Consider the following 20,691-nt stretch of genomic DNA (forward strand, 5'->3'; position numbering starts at 1 on the left):
AATACCGCTAATCTTATAATCTTTAATACCCTGTGCTTTCTGTAGTTCTCTTTGATTTCATTTTAATCAGGGGATTTAGCACAAGATTATCTCATTGGAAGGACCTGACATCTGTTGGATTTTGACTTGTTCAGTGATTTCAGTGGTCAGAGTTGGCTGTTTAACATAGTGCAGTATTTTATAATTTGTATTCAAATGTGCATTCATTATACCACATGCCCAGATCATATTTTATTGTTTGGGTGTTTTTTTATTTTTCTTTCTGTTTTATTTTTTTTTGTAACAGAAGGATGGGTTTATTTTTTCTCCCTAAGTTTTTTCTTTTGATTATGAAAGTTACACATGCTAATTTTGGAAAATAAATATAGACAAATATAAAAGAGGTAGTTGTAATTCAGTTATCTAAAGACAAGCATTATAAATCCTTTGGTGAACTTTCTTTGGCTTATTTATATATCTATGTAACTTAAATTTACGAATTTGTTTTTATCTTGAATTCTTCTAAAACTAGGCCTGTTTGTCCCCGATCATATTCTATTTTTTTAAAGTGTGTTCATGGTCAAATCAGTTAAGAAATCTCTAATTTTAATAAATTTTAATAAAGTTAGTGTTGTTGCTTTGCTTTTTTTTAAATGGGAACTTTCATGGAGGCTTTAACATACTAGCATGTACTTTCATGTCCTGAGGGAGATATTATGTAGTGTCTGCCTTATTTAATTATAGAACCCCTTTCCTGTGAATGAATAACATGAAGAATCTGAAGCACAATTTAGGAAAAGTTGACAAGCATTCCCCCCTGCATACGAGGTACTCACTGGTTTTCCACCCTAGCATCCACTTCTCATATTCCCTTTCCTCTGATTATACTTGATAGTATGTTGTTTAGTATCAGGTCATATTTGATAATCACTTTTAATGTATTTTAAATGAGTATTAATGTACAAATTAGTACATTGAAAATACTCATTGGCTTTATTGAGTTTGGTCTCTTGATATCCTGGAGCCAGGCATGGACACTCTCAAAATACCCCCGATGAATTGGTGAGCTCCAGTTTCTTTCCTTAAAAGTATTAGTTTACTGCACCTCCAACACTTATTTGTTTTCCTCTAATTCTGATTTACTGTTACCTTTCTACTTTTTACCTTCCTGCTTTAAGCTCCTCAAACTTAACTCTTTGGCATTAAATAATTGCTCTTGCATACATTCAGTCGTATTTAAGTATGAGAGATAAATACTCATATTTATTTGTATTCTTTATTTTGTGAGCTATTAAATTATTTCACTACTTATCAATAATTCCACCGTGTAACTTGCTTCATAATTTTTCTATCAATGCTTTTCTTTTTTTAAAAAAAAATCATTTGTTTATTTTTATTTTTAGAGAGAGGGGAAAGGAGAAAGAGAGGGAGAGAAACATCACTGTGCGGTTGCCTCTCACTTGCACCCCCAACTGGGAACCTGACGTGCAACCTAGTCATGTGCCCTGACTGGGAATCGAACCAGCGACACTTGGCTCGCGGGCCGACACTCAATCCACTGAGCCACAGCAGCCAGGGCTGTATCAATGCTTTTCTATCTTCAAGTTTTCTGCTAATTTTTCATGTTTTCCTTCACCCTCAAATATATAAAGTATCTTCAAGCCTTAGGTAGGCCTTTGAAATATAACTTTATTTACTGAACTTTTTTTAGTTAGGAGGGTAGGTTTGAGACAAGTCTTATTCTCTCTTTTGGTTCTTACTTGGCCAAACAGGCATATTTTAAATTGCATTCTGCCCTGGCCAGTGTGCTCGGCTGGTTGGAGGGCTGTACTACAAACCGAAAGGCTGTAGTTTCGATTCCCGGTCATAGCACATGCCTAGGTTGTGGGGTTGGGGCATATATGAGAGGCAAATGATTGATGTTTCTCTCCCTCCCTCTCTCTTCCTCCCTTCCCCCTGTAAAAAAATTAATGTTCTTGGGTGAAGATAAAAATAAATAAATAAATAAATAAATGGCATTCTTATATCTTTATCCTGTTATATCTGTTTTGTATCTATAACTTCTTTATTCACTTCATTAATTTCAGGGCAACGTTTAAATTGACTTTCAAATCAAAGTTGTCTTTTTCAGTTAGGGAACATTTGGAGATCAAGAACCATCAACTCCCTTTTTCCTAGTCTTTCCTGCTTTTTGTTGAGGGGGGAAATTCCAGTCTAAAAAGTTATGTACTGATTCATAAAGCTTCAGTTATCCATGACATTGCTCTGAGATGTTTGTATGTGTTTCAGACTAATTTGAAAGAGTGAGATATCCCTTTATCTGAGATGTTACTTGCATGTAATGTGAGTGAAACTTAGGAAAGCCAAGAATGAACATAAAGAAAATAGTTTGTCCTATTTGGTTATCTAATTTAATCTAATGTTCAAGCACAGTGAAGTCAAATTTCTGTTTTAAAAAAAAGTTTTCTATTCTAAAGTAAGAATACTTATGGGCATTCAAAATCTGTCTATTCAACTTTGTTAACTGTTGAGATGTTTTCATAAATACTCTATGATTGTATATTTCTGAATCATCAGAGCATTTCATTAGTTATCATTAAAACTCCTAATACCCTGAAATAGAGAGAGTTGGCCCTGTATTTGAGGTTAATAGAAGTTAAGGAATCTAACAAAATGTCATTTAGGAATATAGAAGGATCTGATAAGGAATGCTACATCTTTTTGGTGAATATAGCATATTGTACTACAAATTATTTCAGTAAAGAAACTGTAGTTGTTTTTTGTTTGTTTGTTTTGTTTCGTTTTTCCCACATCTTCTAGTGAGGCCTTTAAACTATTCTTTATGCCCTTGGCAGAAGGAAAATTTCCCATGTTGTTCTTTTCATTTGGTTCCTTGAATTATTTATTGTTTTCACTTCCTTACCACCTATTCATTTCTTGGAAAAAATGATTTCCACCCCGATTTTTCCCTCAAAAATAGGTAAGTATGGAAGATATCAAATGAGCACTTGCATATATTTTATCTGGAGTTTAGGGAAGAAGTTCATGAGTAGAGATTTGGAAGTAACTACATAGATATTTAAAGCTGCAGGTACCTATAATATCACCAGAAAGTACTGGTTACCATATACATACCTCCTTAAGTAATTTCATTATTCTGTTTTCATTCAGTTGCACAGACAGCTGTTGTGGTCCAACCAAGTCATCACCCTGCTTTCTAGAGTAATATGTTAACTCCAGTGCACCTAGGCCTGTGATCACATGCTAAGGCACTCAGGGCTCACATGCATCTTAATACTATACCCTTTACAATCCCTTCCCAAAACAGGAAGAACGGTAAGAGAAGTGAGCTGAGGAAACCATCCTGGAATCACCAGCTTTTGAATGGAGCCTCCCAGTGATACTGAGGCGTGAGCAAAAAGCGAGAAGCAAGAGAAATTGAAGAACTGGGTTATCCTGGAATTCTAGAGCAGAGAGTTTCAGGAAGGAGGGAAGGGTCAAAAGTGTCAATGTCCCCAAATGACAGGGATTGTTTTACACCTGTAGCTTCCCTGGAAGGGAGGGACTATTTCCTCATATATCCCTAGCACCAAGTACGTGGTTGATGCTCAGGAAAGAATGCAGAAAATCTGGGGCTGTGTCAGAGGAGGGGAGAAAGCACTTCTGGAAGAATAGTATTATGAGAAAAGGGTGGTAGGTTATGTTGTGATAGACTTTGAGTGATGAAAAGACTTTAAACTAGTAGAATTTGAAGGGATTTTCTCATTTTCTGATAGTTTCCAACAACCCATGGAACTAAAAGTGGGATTGGTATTCTAGCTAAATGGATCTAGGTAGTACCTAGAGCTGTAAAGTTAAATATGTAACAGGGCAGTTTTTATGTAGCCTGCTCTTTCAGCAGATGGAGGTGACATGCTGTAAATAAGTGTTGTTCTGTTTAATTCTATTGCTTCTTGCCATATGTAGTGATGCTTAAGCAGGTTTGCTAATAATCAAGAGAATTGCTAATAATTGTCAGCATATGTTTGCTATTTCCATCAACCCCAAGGAATAGGTCTTAGGTGTTATTGATTTGCCTTATTTTATTGCACTTCGCTTTACTGAGCTTCACAGATGTTGCGCTTTTTATAAATTGAGGGCAAGACCCTCCCCCAGCAAAAAGGTTGTAGCTCACTTCATCGCGACACTGGCTTTGTTGTGGTGGTCTGGACCCGAACCTGCAGCCTCTCTGAGGTATGCCTGTATTACACACACGGACAACTGGTCGTTTAATCCACAGCGTATATTTTATTTCTGCAAAGGCTTAGTCAGTGTCCAAAGTTTATATTGCACCAAAAGGGGTTTGATAATATAAATGAGGGTGGAGAAAGGAGGGAGGAAAAGAAAGAGAGAAAGTAGGAGAAAGGGGGAAAATTTTTCATTTAACTTAGGAGTTGTCTGTCTTGAACCTCCTTAGTTTTTACAAGTCATTAAACTGTGGGCACTCTCTCCTTCTTTCCCCATGTGGCCGTCTATATTTTGAAAAAACAAACAAAAACATTGAGTTGTTGTTATAATAAAGATGTAATAGGAGGCTTGGCATGTCTTTTAAATTGTGATGGAATTTTTCTGTTTAAAGTAAGATTTTTAAAAATCCATTAAAAACAGGAAGAAGAGTACTGTGGAATCAATAGTAATGGCCGAGACTGGGAATTTCGAGTCAGTTCAAAGTTAAATTTGTTTTATTTTAGTGCTGGCTTTTAGTTTCTTCCTACAATGGCTATAACTTCACATAGCGTTAAAAAAGACAGTCCTTCAACAGACTGTTTTCTAAGGGAAATGGAAGTGTGGCAAGAACAAGTTTTTATCATGGTGGGGTTGGTGTATTGGCCTCTTTGAGAAGGAAAGTTCTGACAATAAGGTGATCTTGATTTCTGTGAGATTGTGAGAAGTGGTGAAAGCATCTGGTTTTTATAAGAGTGTACTTAGAATTATGCCAGTGTGTTCTTTCTTGAAAGATATTTATTTCATTGAAATAAACAGCATTTTTTTTTCCTATTTAAAAAACAGCCCATACGATCTGGTTTGGATTGTCAGAAGATTTTTTTCTTTGGAGAGGGATTGGTGCTTGCTTAGCAATTTGGTTCAGTTAACTGGTTTTCCTTCTGTTTTATGAGGGGGCACTTCTTGCTTCTTAGCTGGGGCCACATGTGCAGCCTTTGGACGCAACAGTTAGCACGTTCTTCCACTTGAAGGCTTAACGTTCAATAGGAGACTGTAAAGTTCTGAAACGGAAAGGAAATCAGAGCAATCTGACAGCAGAACTCTCTAGAAAGCGCAAAAGCCAGGTTTAATTAGGTAGCAGTGCAAAACCATTATCCCCCTCACAAAAGGTGGGGAAGAGGAGGGGCAAGAGAACAATTGGCGTTTCTGTGATGCTGCCCAGCCCAGCCCAGCCCATCAGCCCAGCTGGAGCTCGGCTGGCCCTGCACTCTGCAGGCAGTGTGCAGTTCTTGAAACACCCCTAAATGTTCCAGCCTTTAAATAGCAGCGAGGCTTCTAAAATGATGCTGCGTACTGCAAGAGGAATTAAAACCACTGCCTCACAGGCAGGAAGCCAACGAGCAAGATGCTTAATTATTGTGGAAGTAAGTGCTTGTTACCGCTGCGAGGAGTGAGGAGTGCGCGGGCCGTCCTGGGGTGTCAGCCGTGATTTGTAGACAATGCAGCCCTGTTAGCGCAGTGCTGGTTCAGCAGCATCTTCCCCAACATGGATTTGGCAAGAATGTAAAGGCCACCTCTTGTGTCATTTGTGGAGTCCTGGAAGAGGGTCCTCTGCTTTTATTTTCAGGATGTACGCCACCATGCAGGATTTTGTACTCCGAAATAGTGCCTCTTGTGTCCTGACAGAGGTGCACAGGAGGAAGTTGGTTTTCTTCAGCCCTCACCTGGAAGGATGTTAACAGTTCTCTTGAGGAGTATGCGAGGTCTAGCTACTGCAGCATTTTGTTTTTGCTATCTTCATAAATTAACACTGAAGTGAAGGCTGGGGTAGGTTGCAGTGAATGAGGAAATGCAGGCATTTTGTTAAATAGTGAAATAGTTCTAGCTTTAGGAGTAGATGAAACTGGGGAGAGCTTGGTGGTGAATGATGGATTTGTTCTGAAATATTCCTCTTCGAGGTAAGTAATAAAGTAGAGGAAAATACAGAAGAGTGCTCATGGATGTAATGGCTCTGGGAAAGCACCGTTTATTTTCTCTTGTATTTGCTCTTGCCAACTATGTTAAACCTTTGTAAAGAAACAACAGACAGGATCGGATTTTGAAATATGGGAGGTGTTAAAAACGGAGTGTTGCCGCATATTAAATAATTTTTCCGTTTTCAGTCTTTGTGTTGCTGTAAGTACTGAACTCTGGTTATGTCTCAAACTTTTGGTCAGCATGGTGGTTTGTGATACTGCACATTATCAGGGGTTGTTGGAGCCTGTACTTGGGTCTGTACTGAGGGTTGGAGCCTTGGTATCCTGGAATGATATCCTCCCTGCCACCACCCCCTCCCCCAATTATACGAAACGATTCAATTAAGCTGAAGCATTAATAGTCTTTTAAAATATATGTAATTTAAAAGATGAATTTTATTGAACAGTTTTACTTCCTTTCTAATCTGCTTTACTAAAATACTGGATTGTGAGCTGTGAACCACGTTCATTATGAAGTCTTCATGTGTCTGGTTTTTGGCAATTGCATATTTATTTTTAGATGTGTTTATCAAATGCTAATTCCAATTGTCCTTTTCTTTTTTAGAGCAAGCATGGGATTATGGCAACCACAGAGTCCCAGTAATACAAGTTCCATTCAGTTTTTTCTGAAAGAAAGCCATCTATTAAAGTGAAGCGAAGGAACAATAGTGGATTATAATGTTTTGAAGACTGGGATTTTCAGAAGCTTGAAAATAAGGCATCATTTAACCTTTTAAATGAAAAAGATTAAGATCTTGTGTAACTGCTGTATTTGCTGGAAACCATTCTTCATAAGGGAAGTGCACATTTACAATTTAGATATGATGGTCCTTTCTGCAGGGATTTAAGTCTGATTGCTTTCCCATCATGACCAGCTTGAAACGGTCACAGACGGAGAGGCCTCTTGCCACTGAAAGGGCCTCCATGGTCGGCACAGATGGCACTCCCAAAGTCCACACTGATGACTTCTACATGCGGCGCTTCAGGTCCCAAAATGGCAGCTTGGGATCATCGGTCATGGCTCCTGTAGGGCCCCCCCGCAGTGAAGGTCCTCACCATATAACCTCGACCCCTGGAGTCCCAAAGATGGGGGTCAGGGCAAGGATTGCAGATTGGCCCCCGAGGAAGGAAAATGTAAAAGAATCTAGTCGTTCAAGCCAGGAAATAGAAACCTCAAGTTGCCTTGAGAGCATGTCCTCCAAAAGCAGTCCTGTGAGTCAGGGAAGTTCTGTTAGCCTCAATTCCAGTGACTCAGCCATGTTAAAAAGCATACAGAACACGCTGAAAAACAAGACAAGACCGTTGGAGAACATGGACTCCAGATTTCTTATGCCTGAAGCCTACCCCAGCTCCCCTAGAAAGGCTCTTCGCAGAATACGACAGCGGAGCAACAGTGATATCACCATAAGTGAACTTGACGTGGATAGCTTTGATGAATGTATCTCGCCCACATACAAGACTGGGCCATCACTGCACAGGGAATATGGTAGCACATCTTCAATTGATAAGCAGGGAACGTCCGGAGAGAGCTTCTTCGACTTGTTAAAGGGCTACAAAGATGACAAATCGGATCGAGGTCCGACTCCAACCAAGCTCAGTGACTTTCTCATCGCTGGTGGGGGCAAAGGTTCTGGTTTCTCATTGGATGTTATAGATGGGCCCATCTCACAGAGAGAGAACCTCAGGCTCTTTAAGGAAAGGGAAAAACCACTCAAGCGACGGTCCAAGTCTGAAACTGGAGACTCATCCATTTTTCGTAAATTACGCAATGCCAAAGGTGATGAGCTTGGGAAATCATCGGATCTTGAAGATAACCGGTCAGAAGACTCCATCAGACCCTGGACGTGTCCAAAGTGCTTTGCCCACTACGATGTCCAGAGTATATTATTTGACTTGAACGAGGCGATTATGAACAGGCACAATGTTATTAAGAGGAGAAACACCACCACAGGGGCTTCAGCAGCTGCCGTAGCGGCCTTGGTTTCAGGACCATTGTCTCACTCAACCAGTTTCAGCTCCCCAGTGGGCAGCACAGAGGACCTGAACGCCAAAGGAAGCCTCGGGTTGGACCAGGGAGACGATAAAAGCAATGACCTTGTAATGAGCTGCCCGTATTTTCGGAATGAGATAGGTGGGGAAGGCGAAAGGAAGATCAGCCTGTCGAAATCAAATCCGGGTTCCTTTGGCGGGTGCGACAGTGCCTCCTTTGAATCTGCGCTCAGTTCCCATTGCACAAACGCAGGGGTGGCCGTGCTCGAAGTGCCCAAGGAGAGCTTGGTGTTGCACCTGGATCGAGTGAAACGGTACATTGTGGAACACGTGGACCTCGGCGCTTACTATTACAGGAAATTCTTCTATCAGAAGGGTGAGTAGATAGCTTTTGTTAATCTTCTGTGCTGTACTTTCTGAAAGTGAGTATTTGTTTTCTTCAGCAGTGTGACATAAAATTTTCATGTATTGCTTCTTTTCTCTTGATGGTAAAATAGTTAAATAGGTATTTGCTGCGATGTGTTTCTTTTTGCATTTTTTTAAGTTACTTCCTCCTTTCAGGTAGTAAAATGTCTTGTATATTATATATTCATGTTTAAAAAAAAATAATAAAGACCCTTTGATTTAGTGGATGAGATTATAGTCTTTGTATAGAAGACTTGTGTCACCTTCAGGGATAAATTTTAAAGCTGAAGATATTTTAAATATAGCTTTATCTTAAGGATTACAAAACGATCTTAATGCTACTTTTCATTAATTTAGCACATTTACAATTAGTACAGGACCATTTCTTTTCCTCCTCAATGTTTTCATAAGTTAATGGGAATTGTAATACATTTCTATCTGTTTCACAGGAATTTTAGTGGGAATTAATTACATTATTTGACAGAAGTCACAGAGCTAATAAGTTTCAGAGCTAGGAATCAAATTTAGTTCTTCTATATTTAAATAGAAAAAAGCACTGAGGAGCTTATCTCTTACCCTTAACATGTTGGTGACGTCCTTTCTAGTCTTTTTTATTCTGTGGGGGAAAAACATATACATATATTGGTGGAATATACTTTGTGTACAGTTTTATCTCATATTTTTGAGTAAGGCCCTGTGATATGCATGACCCGTGCACATGAACAATGGTGGGGGAATTGCCTGAGGGAGTGGGTGGATGGGGCAAAGGGAGAAAAATCAGGACAACTGTAATAGCATAATAAAATATGATTAGAAAAATAAAAAATAAGTAGTTTAAATGAACTCTTAAGAGCTTTCTGATATTGTTTTTGAGCAGCATTATTAGTTCAAGAGTAAGTTTGTCATAGAAGCATCCAAGCTAGCAAACAGGATGCCCAAGGAAGGACATATACCTGTAGGTCCTTTGCCTGGCTCAGTAATCTCTGCAGCCAGTTGAGAGCCCCCCTATATGCAAATGACTACAGCAATGCTTTGATTTCTCACTTACTGTTTTGGAGTTTTGAATCTTATTTAGATTTATTCTTCCAAATGACATTTCATTTCTAGTACTCATTATGGCTTTAGAATAAACCTTATCATAAGGTTATTATGTGATAGACCCCAGGTTTATTGACCAAAAGTATCTTATCTTGTGACCATGTACATATGTCTTCTAAATATTTGTGGCAGTGGTCCTGGAATCAATATGATAATGAAGATCCCAATTTCATTTATAGGTAATCTTTATTCTCTCACAATAATTTTCTGGAGTTCAGATTTTAGAAATCACTTTTTTCTTATACATACTGTCCTTTAAAATATAGGGTTTCTCAATGTTGCCATCTTGGCATTTGGGGCAGATAGTTCTTTGAAGGGGGACTATCCTATGCATTGTAGAATGTTTAGCAGCACCCCTGGCCTCTACACCCTAGATGCCAATAGGTGTTGCCTCCCTACCCTAGTTGTGACAACTTAAAATGTCTCTAGGCATTGCCAAATATCCTTTAGGCAGTAATATTGCACCTAGCTGAGAATGCTTGACTCATTGCACCTGGGGAAATTTTCCACAGGTGATTCTGAGCTGTCTGTAGGTGGAGGCTGTTTTGCTAAAAAACTGACGCTTTTAAGTCCAACATAAGAGAACATGTCAGTTATAATCTTATTTATGTAGTAGTAGGAACTTTTTTTCCTAATAGGCAATATGATAATATTAATAATGAACATTTTTTGAGCACTTACTATGTACTAGGAACTTTGCTGAATTTTGATATGACATTCATTTTCTCATTTCAGCCTCTCTGCCCACTGAAGTAGGATATTTATTGGTGACATTTTCCACATGAGAAACCTGGGCATAAGTGAAATTAGTGGTTAAGTTGTCATGGAGCTAGTAATATTGGAGCCGGGATTCCACCTTCGATGCGTCCGGCCAGTCATGCTCTTAACCATGTGCTCTGCCCTCTTATTTAGTCTAAAGGGAAAGAGTTTATTTTTATGTTAAAAGTCTGGTAGAAATTTGTTTAAAGTATTTTTATCTCTCCAGAGTTTGAGATAAAAATTTGAATGCCTATATTCCAGAGTAATCCAGTTTAGTTCAGAATACTTTATAATTTTAAAATTTTATAATTTTAAAAGTCACCAATCCAAAGTAGTTTCTAGTTTGAAGCATTGAAAATATCCTCTTATCCAACATAATTAGAACTGGTTAATTGAAAATATTGGTTAAGTTAGGAAATCTTTTAAAAGTGTACTTATTCAAAATATTTTATTTTCATTAAAATATATAAAAATATATTTGCCAAACCCTTGTGAAGCCAAGGGCATTTCTTTGACAGTGATTCTACTGTTTTGAATTCTATATTGTATTAATAGTATTAACCACAAGAGCAAAAACATGGACACTAGCAAAGCAATCTAAATATTATAAAATCGTAGGTTTCATATTTATTTTTTCTCATTTCACTCACATTTAATCCAACAGCATTCTTTTTAGTGACTTGTCTCTGTTAAGTCTTTCCAAAGCCTTCAACCTAGTTTTTAGTAGAAACAAGATTTATCTTTGGTGCTCATATTCCATAAGCCATAATATTTAATTAGATTTCATAATTACAGTAACAGGTCAATTGACATAAACAGGTTTGGTCAGCGTGAAGTCTGGCTGGTGGGAGCAGAAATCCCGTGTGTGTGGCCCCAGAGACTGCCTGCTGGTGCCATGGGGCTTCGTCGTCATGCTTCACAGAGGGAGCCCGAGCTGTAGGTCGTCCAAGAAGTTGGTTCAGTGACAGGCAGTTGCACAGAGTGCCTGTTGTGTTTTCTTGGGTCGCACAACTTAGAATTTTTTAAATCAGACGGGTCATTTGTCACAATATGATAACATACAACAAATTAGGACTGTGAATAACATCATTTAAAGTTAATATTAAGCCCCCTAAAGCATAACTCTATATGAAAACATTTATATAATATCTATACTTTTATCACTGTATATAATATAGTTAAGAAATTGTCTTATAATTTTTATTTACAAATTGATTCATTGATATTAGTGCACTAACTCATTTCTTCCTAACTAGAACCTTAAAGTGAGTCAGTCGTTTTGAAGGATTACATCAATGTCAGATGTAATTTATCTTCCAGCAACAGGGTTTAGGGCTTCTGAGCTAGTGGTCATTCTAACCTCTTTATCACCATGTATTTTTCATTTTTTCTCTTTAATGCATTCCTGGCTTCACTGTGGCTAAGTCTCTGGGAAAAACAATTCACTTTATAGTAGGTATACTCTTACCGGCAATATTAGATGTATAATCTAATTGTGTTTGGTTGATGAAGCTGCAGTCACTTTTTAAGTATTATATTTTTTAAATAAACATCATTATTTTGCCAATTTAGTCTTTAGAGGGTATTTGGCTTCAACTTGTAAGTGTAGTCCATTGCTGGAAAGATGCTGGAGGAACAGAGGAATCCCACTGTGTGCACTTACTAAAATAAGCAACCACACATCAGTATTCTTTCCGGTCCTTTCTCCTGCTCACTTCTCTTTGCTGTTTTGCTAGTGATTGTGAATGTCTACTGAGACTCACTGAGGATTAAATGATGGAAGTGCTTTGTTGTGTTATTACTTTGTGCTTCGTGCAGACCTCCTCACTTAGTGCTCAGGGGACCCCCAAGGTGAAGCTGTCATTGCGATAAGCCCAAAAGATGCAACCACAGCCTTCCTAAAGAGGCACACGCTAGGTAGGAGGATAGCATTAAGATTAATCTGGTCGACTCCCTTTGAATGCATGTAGATTTTGTATTTAGCTTTTATCTACATAGTCACCATGATCAAAGTACCAAGGAAATTTATAAATGGAAAATACTAAGTTATAGAATAATTGTTACCTATACCTGGCATAACTTACTGAGGAGGGGACTTTTTCCTAGCCATTACCTCATTTGCTGTGCCCATACAGCGTTTTTTTTTGTTTTTTTGTTCTTTGTTTCCAATTTTGCACTGAGTACATAGTTGTGTTTGAGACATGACTTTCTTAAATTCCATTCAGAGAAATGCATTAATAGAAAAGAGGAGCCCATGGGTTGCCTTGGCTAAGGTGTTTGCTGCTCCAGTGATCCAAATGTTGATAGGCTTACCTGATGCTAGGTGGGGTGTCACTCCCAAAGTCGTTATTAAAGATGCTCTGATAGGGAAGGGCCTCTCCATTGGCCAGGGGACGCTGCCATCATCTAGTCTGAAGGTCATCTAAGATTTGCCCACCCCAGAACAGAGGGGATACTAATGATTGTGCACCTGATTATTCTTCTGATAACTTTAAACCACCAGATTTGATTGTTTTCCGTTGTTCACCTTCTTCCTACACCTCCACTTCTCCCTATCCCACTGCACACCCGTGTTTTGGAGCACACACACACCCACATGCACACATCCACACACAAATGAGGTCCAGCAGTGTGCTGGGCTCAGGATTACTGGTTTGAGGTCACGAATAACTTGGATTTCAGTTGTTATTTTAATGTCCAGTTTTCTTTCTTTACCTTACATCCTCTGTAATCAGCCGCCTTTAACACGATTTCTTTAGAATATATGCACTTAACTTCTATTGTACTTGAACTGACAGCTTTTAGCACTCTGATGTGCTTTTAGTTTTGCTTTCAGAAGCTATGTTTCAAGTTCCATTTTGTTAAATGAGCATCATTCAGGAGCAATTACATGTTTTAGTGGAGTATTGTATGGTACTGATAAACATCAGGGGACAACCATGTAGTTAAGCTTATTTGTAAAAAATCTTGCTTATTTTGTTTTTCTTTTTTAAAAAAGTCCTATGAGTAGAGCAACATTAGGCCTGAAGACACTGCTATGGGGTGCCTTATAATTAAGAGTTTTTAAAAGATAATTATACTATGTCTAGTTTTTTGATATGGATGGTGTTAATATTTCAAGTGTAAATGCAAGACAAGCCTGTTTCATTGAACCACATTGTACCCCGTGCTCTTGAACTTAACAGTTAATCTCTGCCAAATTTAATAAGGAAAGGTTTTATATATGTATAATTTATTGTTTTAATGTCCTTGCTTTTTACTTTTTATTGTGATCACATAAACTGAATAATTTGAAGGGAGCTCTGTGTAGTCCTTCTCAGGACGATTTGAGGCACTAACTTCCTGAGAAACTGACCTAGGAATGTTCTGCTGCTGTCTTTTTATCTGCTTGGGGCTTCTAGCAGCAAGGAGGTCATTAGGCATGAAAGTTTGCATGTTTACTCCTTTGAAACAACCGTCCTCTCCCTTCTTGGCTGTCATCTCGAGTCCCCGCACTACGTGTCTGAACGCCGACCTAGCAAGCATTCAGGATTCCCTATTACCTGGGCCATGTCAAGTTAGAGGTTTATGGAAGTTGATTAAAAGGGCCTGTGCTTCAGCTGCTCCCTCCTGTGTTTTATTTTTAAAATCAAGGTGGACCATCAGAAGGCCACATTTGTTTAGACATTTGACAATTCAAGGACATCTTTTTTAAGATCCAGTCATATGAAAACGGAATTTGCTTTTGCAGTAAAACTGATAATGAAGACATTGCCCATTATGTCGTCCTTCATCCCTTTTAGAAAGTTCCATGGGAGAATAATGTATGTTAGAATTTGATGCCAGGAATTGTTTTCTGGTAGCTACCAAACGCCTGCCTTTCTGATGATAGGTGTGTTTTATTTGCTTGCTTGTTTTGTTTTGTTCTTTACTGTATTTTCTGTTTTACCTCAACCCCCAGGGCCAAAGTTGCTGTTCAACCATATAGCCGTCATTATTAACACACTTGTTTCCACTTTCCTCTTTTATTTTTCTATTTGTTTCATTAACCGAGTTTATATATTTGTTTGTTATTATTGATGTAAAAAATTCTTTTTGGAAACCTCTGGATTTATGCTTCATATGTTCTCTTTTGTAATTTCCAATTTCTTTATATTTTTGTTCCATGTTTATCAATTTTATCTCATGCATAAGAGCTTGGTATGTAGCTCAGCACATTTTATTATCTCATCCTTTCACTTTGTTATTTCAGCAATCATATTTTTATTCCCCAGGAACTTACTATTTTTTTGTTTTACTGTAGGTATTTTTCATAGTAGCTCATCTTTATTTTCTATACCCCACATTTCTTGTTAATATTACAGAATTTTTACCTAAGTTCTTTCCTTTGAATGATCTATATCTTCAGAGTTGTATTTTCTCTTTTCTCATTTTTTTTTCTCATGCTATTGGTTTCCTTAGCTGTCTAGCGATCTTACCACGTTTCTGAATGAAGACCTAGGAGGACCGGTGTAGGTGGCAGCCTTTCCCTGTGGCACTGTGGGGCTCCTTCCCAGCTGGCCTCACCTTCCATTGGGTGCTGAGGGCTAACATCAGAAATCTGGGAGACTTCTTAACAGAAAGGTGTCTTTGTGGAGTGAGAAGGCGCAGGATAGAAACCCACGTGGGTGCCGGAGGTGGGAGGGCTTTATTGTGCTCCCTTCCGCATGGAGCCGTCTTTCCTCCTCCGCCCAGTGCACGCCCTGGAATGGGTTGTTCTTCCTTCTTCTCTTACCCACCTGACAAGCTCCTGCCTCTCCTGGGCTTGTGATGTCTGTGTAACCCCTCCCCGCCCCCAGAGGTGCAGATGGCTCTCCCACCACCGCTCTGAGTCGCCCTGCGCCCCTTGTTTCTGTACAATGCTTTCCATAATGCACTGGTTCTAACCAGTCTGAGCATTGCTTGAAGGCAAGGACCACAGATTAGCCAGGCCCCGTGTGTGTTTCATAGTTGAATGAATGTTCCGGGCTGATGCAAAGTAAGAGATTTACTGTTCGGGACTGATGCCAAGTAAGAGATTTACTGAACTGAGGAGCCAGAGTATCTTGTATTTATAGCACCAGGTAGATGGAGGCAATGAGGGCCCTATGTGTATCTGACCTTCTGCTATATGCCAGACACTGACTTAATATGTTGTAGTTCCTTTTCCCCTCTTTTCAGGAAATGAGACCACAAACAAGGCTGTGTGTGGTCAGAGTGGTTTTGTGGAAGTTAACCAAGACCACCAGCTGATCCCCACAGGCCCAAAACACCATTATGGAGACTGATTTTTACTGCTGTAAACTATATTAGACACAACTGAGGGATACTGTAATCAGTGTGTGACAGTTTGAGGAGAAACAGGAGGAGAAGCAGGATTTGCATAATCTCAAAGCATCTCCCTAAAGATACTTGTTAACTATAAGAAGTAAGATAGTAACATTTTGGTGAAGACACTTGGCAGACGGCACCTTAACCAAGTGAATCAAGGTCCATATCATGAACCCCATGAAATGATGACTGAGAAGGTCGCATCATTTCTCTGGTTCTCTTGCCCAAAATGCATAACCTCAGGCCAATCATGTTAAATCACCAAACTCACACTGAGTAATAAAAATCTCTTTGAAAGTGTCAAAGTCATGAAAGACAACTAAAAATTGAAAAACTATTACAGACTGCAGGGGACCAAGGAGAAATAACTAAATGCAACTTGGAATCCAGCATAGTATTTTGAAACCAAATTAAAAGGGAGGGGGGGCATAGTGAAGAAACTGTGAGATTGGAGTCGGATTTTTAGTTAACAGATTGTACCAATGGTAATGTCCTGGTTCTGATTAATAATGATTGTGTGGTGTGTGGCTACATAAGATGTTAACATCCATTGGGGGAGACTGGGTTAGGGATCTGTGGAAACTCCTGTACTGTTTTTGCAACTTTTCTGTATGTCTACAAGCAGTCAAGATAAAAAGTGAAAAACAACCTTTCAGGTTCAGTCAATAACAATGACTAAGGTATGAACCATCCATGTGAAAATGGCGATGCTTCCCCAACTTCCTGTGTCAGTATGCATCAGAATGACAGCCATGCTTACTGATTCCCATGGCCCAAAGAATTCTGTGCTGTTTTGTGTCTCAAGGAAAAAAAGGCCCTTACCATCTGTTACTTTTGTTCAATTGATAACAAGAGAGCTTGTCATCTGCGTTCCAAATGCATACCTCATTATAACTTCAGACAGCAGTGAGCCTGAGCCCCAAAGTTAGGTGCTCAAAAAACATTTGCTCTATTGTATCAATTTCTTACTCATCTTCTCATAGAGCCTCCTCCTCTCATGGGGAGGCCATTCATCTGAGCTTCAGGGCAGTCAGAGGAGAGATGTTCCTAACTGAATTCAAATCAAGATAGCATTTGGTGATGTAAAAACATCAGCAGAGACAACCTCTAAATTCATATGGACAGTTAGTCAGCAAGCAGGTAGACTCTGCATGGTCCCTGTCCTCATGAGTGGTGGTGGCTTCTGCCATGACTCAACTTCTGGCTGTCTCGGAAGGACTTTTCTTCCAAATCCTTCAAAAGCATTTTAGGTTGGCAGACATCTTGCTGCAACATCTGTGGTAAGGAGCAGCAAAGGGTGTTTTAAATACAAAAATGATGAGTTAGAGAAACAGGTGTCTCACTGTAATTTCTTCCATTGGGATGTTAAGTGCTTTGCTTTTGAGCTGGCATTTGAATTAGTATTAACTAACATTAAAAGTAAAGAGTTGCATTAATATGCAGCCTTTTAAAATATTTTTATACTCATGGACCATTTGCAAACCAAATATATTTTTATACTTTAAAAAATCCTCCTATGATAAAAGTTATATATATTCATTACAGAAAAATTAGTGACAATAGAAAATAAGAAAAACTTGTTTGATTGCTGTGCTATTATTTTGGTCTCACCTTTCTTTTAGTACATGCATACTCATTTTTTAAAATAAGGATCATTAAATAAGTTTTAAATAATTTTTCATTATTTTATAATTGCCATACCATCAGTTATTTAAAGTTTCCAGCTGTTGTAAATTCAGATTTTCCAGTTTTTCATTACTATAAATAATGTTTACATGAGATATTCCTAAATTTTCCCCCAATGACCCTTTTCACAGTTTCATGAAATGTATGGGCTGTCCTTAGAATAACATTTTTAAGTGCATTAAGTAAAAGTACAAAGCAATGCAAGTATATTAAAATACAATTGCACATGTGTGTAAAATTTTGTGACATACTAACATGCTTTTTATCTTATTGCATTAAGAAAAGGTCTAGCTTCAGGTCTATAACTCATATTTTCAAAGTAGTGATGAGCATAATTGGTATTTTGATATGTCTGCAACACCTGTAATATGATATGAAAATACCTCTGATTTCTATTGTCAAAATTGCATGTACTATTAGTTACTATAGTTTGTTGCCTACATTTTTAATGGACAGAAATGCTACATTTCATTTAGAAGTTAATGAAAATAAGGATATAATATTTTCAAATTCATGGACTCCCCCCTGACCCCCAATAATTTCTATCCATAGAGAAGTTTTAAAATCTCTGGCCTTATATAAATGATCTTGTTAAGTAAAATTTTTCCCACATGCTCAATTATTCCATAACAGAGAGTCCTGTAAATAGAATGGTGTGAACTTTACAGGCGTTTAAGAGAGCTTAGACCAGAAAGGTCTGACTTAGTGTTTAAGACTGTGTAGTTTAACATTTTCTTGCCCACTTTGAATATTTACAGTTTTTATTTTTGCACATTTATTATAGGCCCAAAACATTTTTCTTTCTTTGATCACTAGTGGTTGATAGTGGCCAATAAAAAAATCTCCTCATTTTGATGGTTATGCTTTATTTTCACTTTGTTTCGAATAGTTTTCTCAGTACTTTTGTCTTTAATTACTTTGATACAATTTATTAATGTCAACCTAACTTGATATAAAAGTCTACCTTTTATTGGCAAGTTAGGGGGCTATTGGGAGCTGTTTTAGTCACATGCAGTTTTAAGCCCCACAATTTTATGCAATTCTGGGAAATAGACCACCCTACCATTTTTTACTTTTTAAAAACTTTTTGTTTTAATTATAGTTGACATGCAGTATTATTTTATAATAGTTTTAGGTGTAAAGTATAGTGGTTAGATATTTATAATTTATGAAGTGGTCCCCTCAATAAGTCTAGTACCCACCTGGCACCATACATGGTTATTACAATATTATTTATTATATTTCCTGTGCTATACTTTACATCCCCATGACTATTTTGTGACTACCATTCTGTACTTTTTAATCCCTTAACCTTTTTTACCCAGCCCCCCCAAGCCCTTTCCCATCTGGCGACCATCAGTTTGTTCTCTGTATCCACGAATCCATGATGGATCGCCCTACTTCTGAAGTTACTTATGGAGAAAAGAATTGGAAATTTAGAGTACTGCACTTTGTAAATGTGGGCAATTACTCTTATGTCACAATAATTATAAGCTTAGGGGAGTGCTTTGGGACAGAATTCTGGTAGGTGGCCAGTCCTATGTAAATGTCCCCCATCCATTTCTCTGACCTGCTTTTGATATGATGTAAAATCTTAGGCTATTTAGTTCTCATGGAACTGCCACCCTTATAATTAGGATGAGCCCTTTGAGGACCAGAGACTGAGAATCTGAGTGGTGTACTTCTCTGAAAGAGCCATTCTTTAACAGTTGGATTCTTACTACCTCCACTTTGTCAAAGCTGTGTTTCATTTGAAGAGTGGAGTGTGCTGCTGCTGCCTTTTTTTTTTTTAATTAACTATTGGACCTGTCCTTTCTTTCTAATCCGGTTATTAGTCATATTAAGGTATAATAAGTTGTGTGAAAACGAAACAGCTGAAAAACTTGAACCCTGTAGGCAGATATAAACAGCTTTATAGAAGCTGCAGTTTCATCCAAATTCTTCCTAATTTCATCCAAATTCTCTGTCTCGTGAAAATACTGGGCTACTGAGAATATTGAGGGTGAAAGTTCATGTTGTTGACTGTGCTGACAGTGGCACACCTGTAGCCTACCAAGTAGACTAATTTATGAAAAAATAGTTTAAAATTGTGAAATAATTTTAATTCCAGCTAGTAAAGGTGTCATTGTTCCATTCTTAACTAGTATCTTTAGTGTTCTCCTCTGTGGTGACTTAAGATGCTCTTTCTAGAGAAAATGAGTTTTCATTTTCCCTTCTGCACGGTCAGTTAGGGTAACTAAGATTAGAATGTGAACCTTCCTGTGATTTTAACATTTATTGCTATATTATATAGAACATACATTGCTATGTTATATATAACATGTTGATATAAATAAATACTTTATGAAATGGTTGGTACTAAGTTACAGTGCCACCAGCAGAGTATGAAAGAATGTATTACACTTTTCCCAAGGACCATTTTTTGCTTTAGAAATGTCACTGATTTTCTTAGGTGTGAGATAGTGGCTAAGTGTTACTTGCTTTCTGTCTCTTTGATTTGTGTTTATCAATTTATTTTTCTATTTAAAATTCTAAGTTAACAATTCTAAAGAAATCATGAATTATAACTTTGCATGTTTTTTTAGGAAAACTAAAAGTGTATTTTTGTTTATAGTTATACACAGTCCAGAGTATACTGATCTCACTAGGGAAATGTACAACTGAATATTTATGTGAAGTCTGCAAATAGCTTGAAAAAAAACAAAACAGTACAAGAAATTAGAAATGCTAGTTGAAACCCTACAACTTTTGTGATTGTATTTTCGTTTCTTTTTAATACAATTAAAATGCCAGGCTTAACTTTCTTTGCCCTGTGCATCATATTTATATGTAAGTCCTAACCAGATGATAACTGTACTTGATATAATTACTTGGAGCTTTGAACTGTTTTCCCTAAGAATGTGGAGTTTTTATTTATTACTATATATGTGTGAACCAAAAATATGGATATTTATGTGGAATATTCTAGTGATGGCAGAACTACTCATTGGCACTCTTTTTACCATTCTTGTTAAAACTCAAGAACCAGAACTAATAAGAAAACTTCAGGCTAAACATTTATTTAGGTGTTGAATATGAAAAATGAAGGGAAGTGGGGGAGATCACCCGTATATGGAAAAAACATTAAAATCTCTCCATTTATATACAGTGAAGCCTTGGCTCAATAGCACATCAAGGATTAAAGCTTTATGTGTGATCTGGCTAGCTGATCCCTTTAGGTACCAAATTT

The 20,691-nt window shown here is 37.8% G+C and overlaps 1 protein-coding gene across 1 annotated transcript in view; it reads left to right on the top strand.

The window, feature by feature from the left end:
- SIPA1L1 (signal induced proliferation associated 1 like 1) overlaps positions 1–20,691 on the top strand; it is a 291,340-nt gene that overhangs the window by 155,637 nt on the left and 115,012 nt on the right. Inside the window, exon 4 of the mRNA XM_090271076.1 lies at positions 6,763–8,562. Within this exon, the coding sequence (XP_090127202.1) occupies positions 7,065–8,562 (1,498 nt within the window). The 5' untranslated portion in view covers positions 6,763–7,064. The remainder of the gene's footprint in view (positions 1–6,762; positions 8,563–20,691) is intronic.

The sequence above is a fragment of the Furipterus horrens genome, unplaced genomic scaffold (assembly GCF_987537825.1).
Source record: "Furipterus horrens unplaced genomic scaffold, mFurHor1.1.pri manual_scaffold_3, whole genome shotgun sequence".
NCBI classification, from domain to species: domain Eukaryota; kingdom Metazoa; phylum Chordata; class Mammalia; order Chiroptera; family Furipteridae; genus Furipterus; species Furipterus horrens.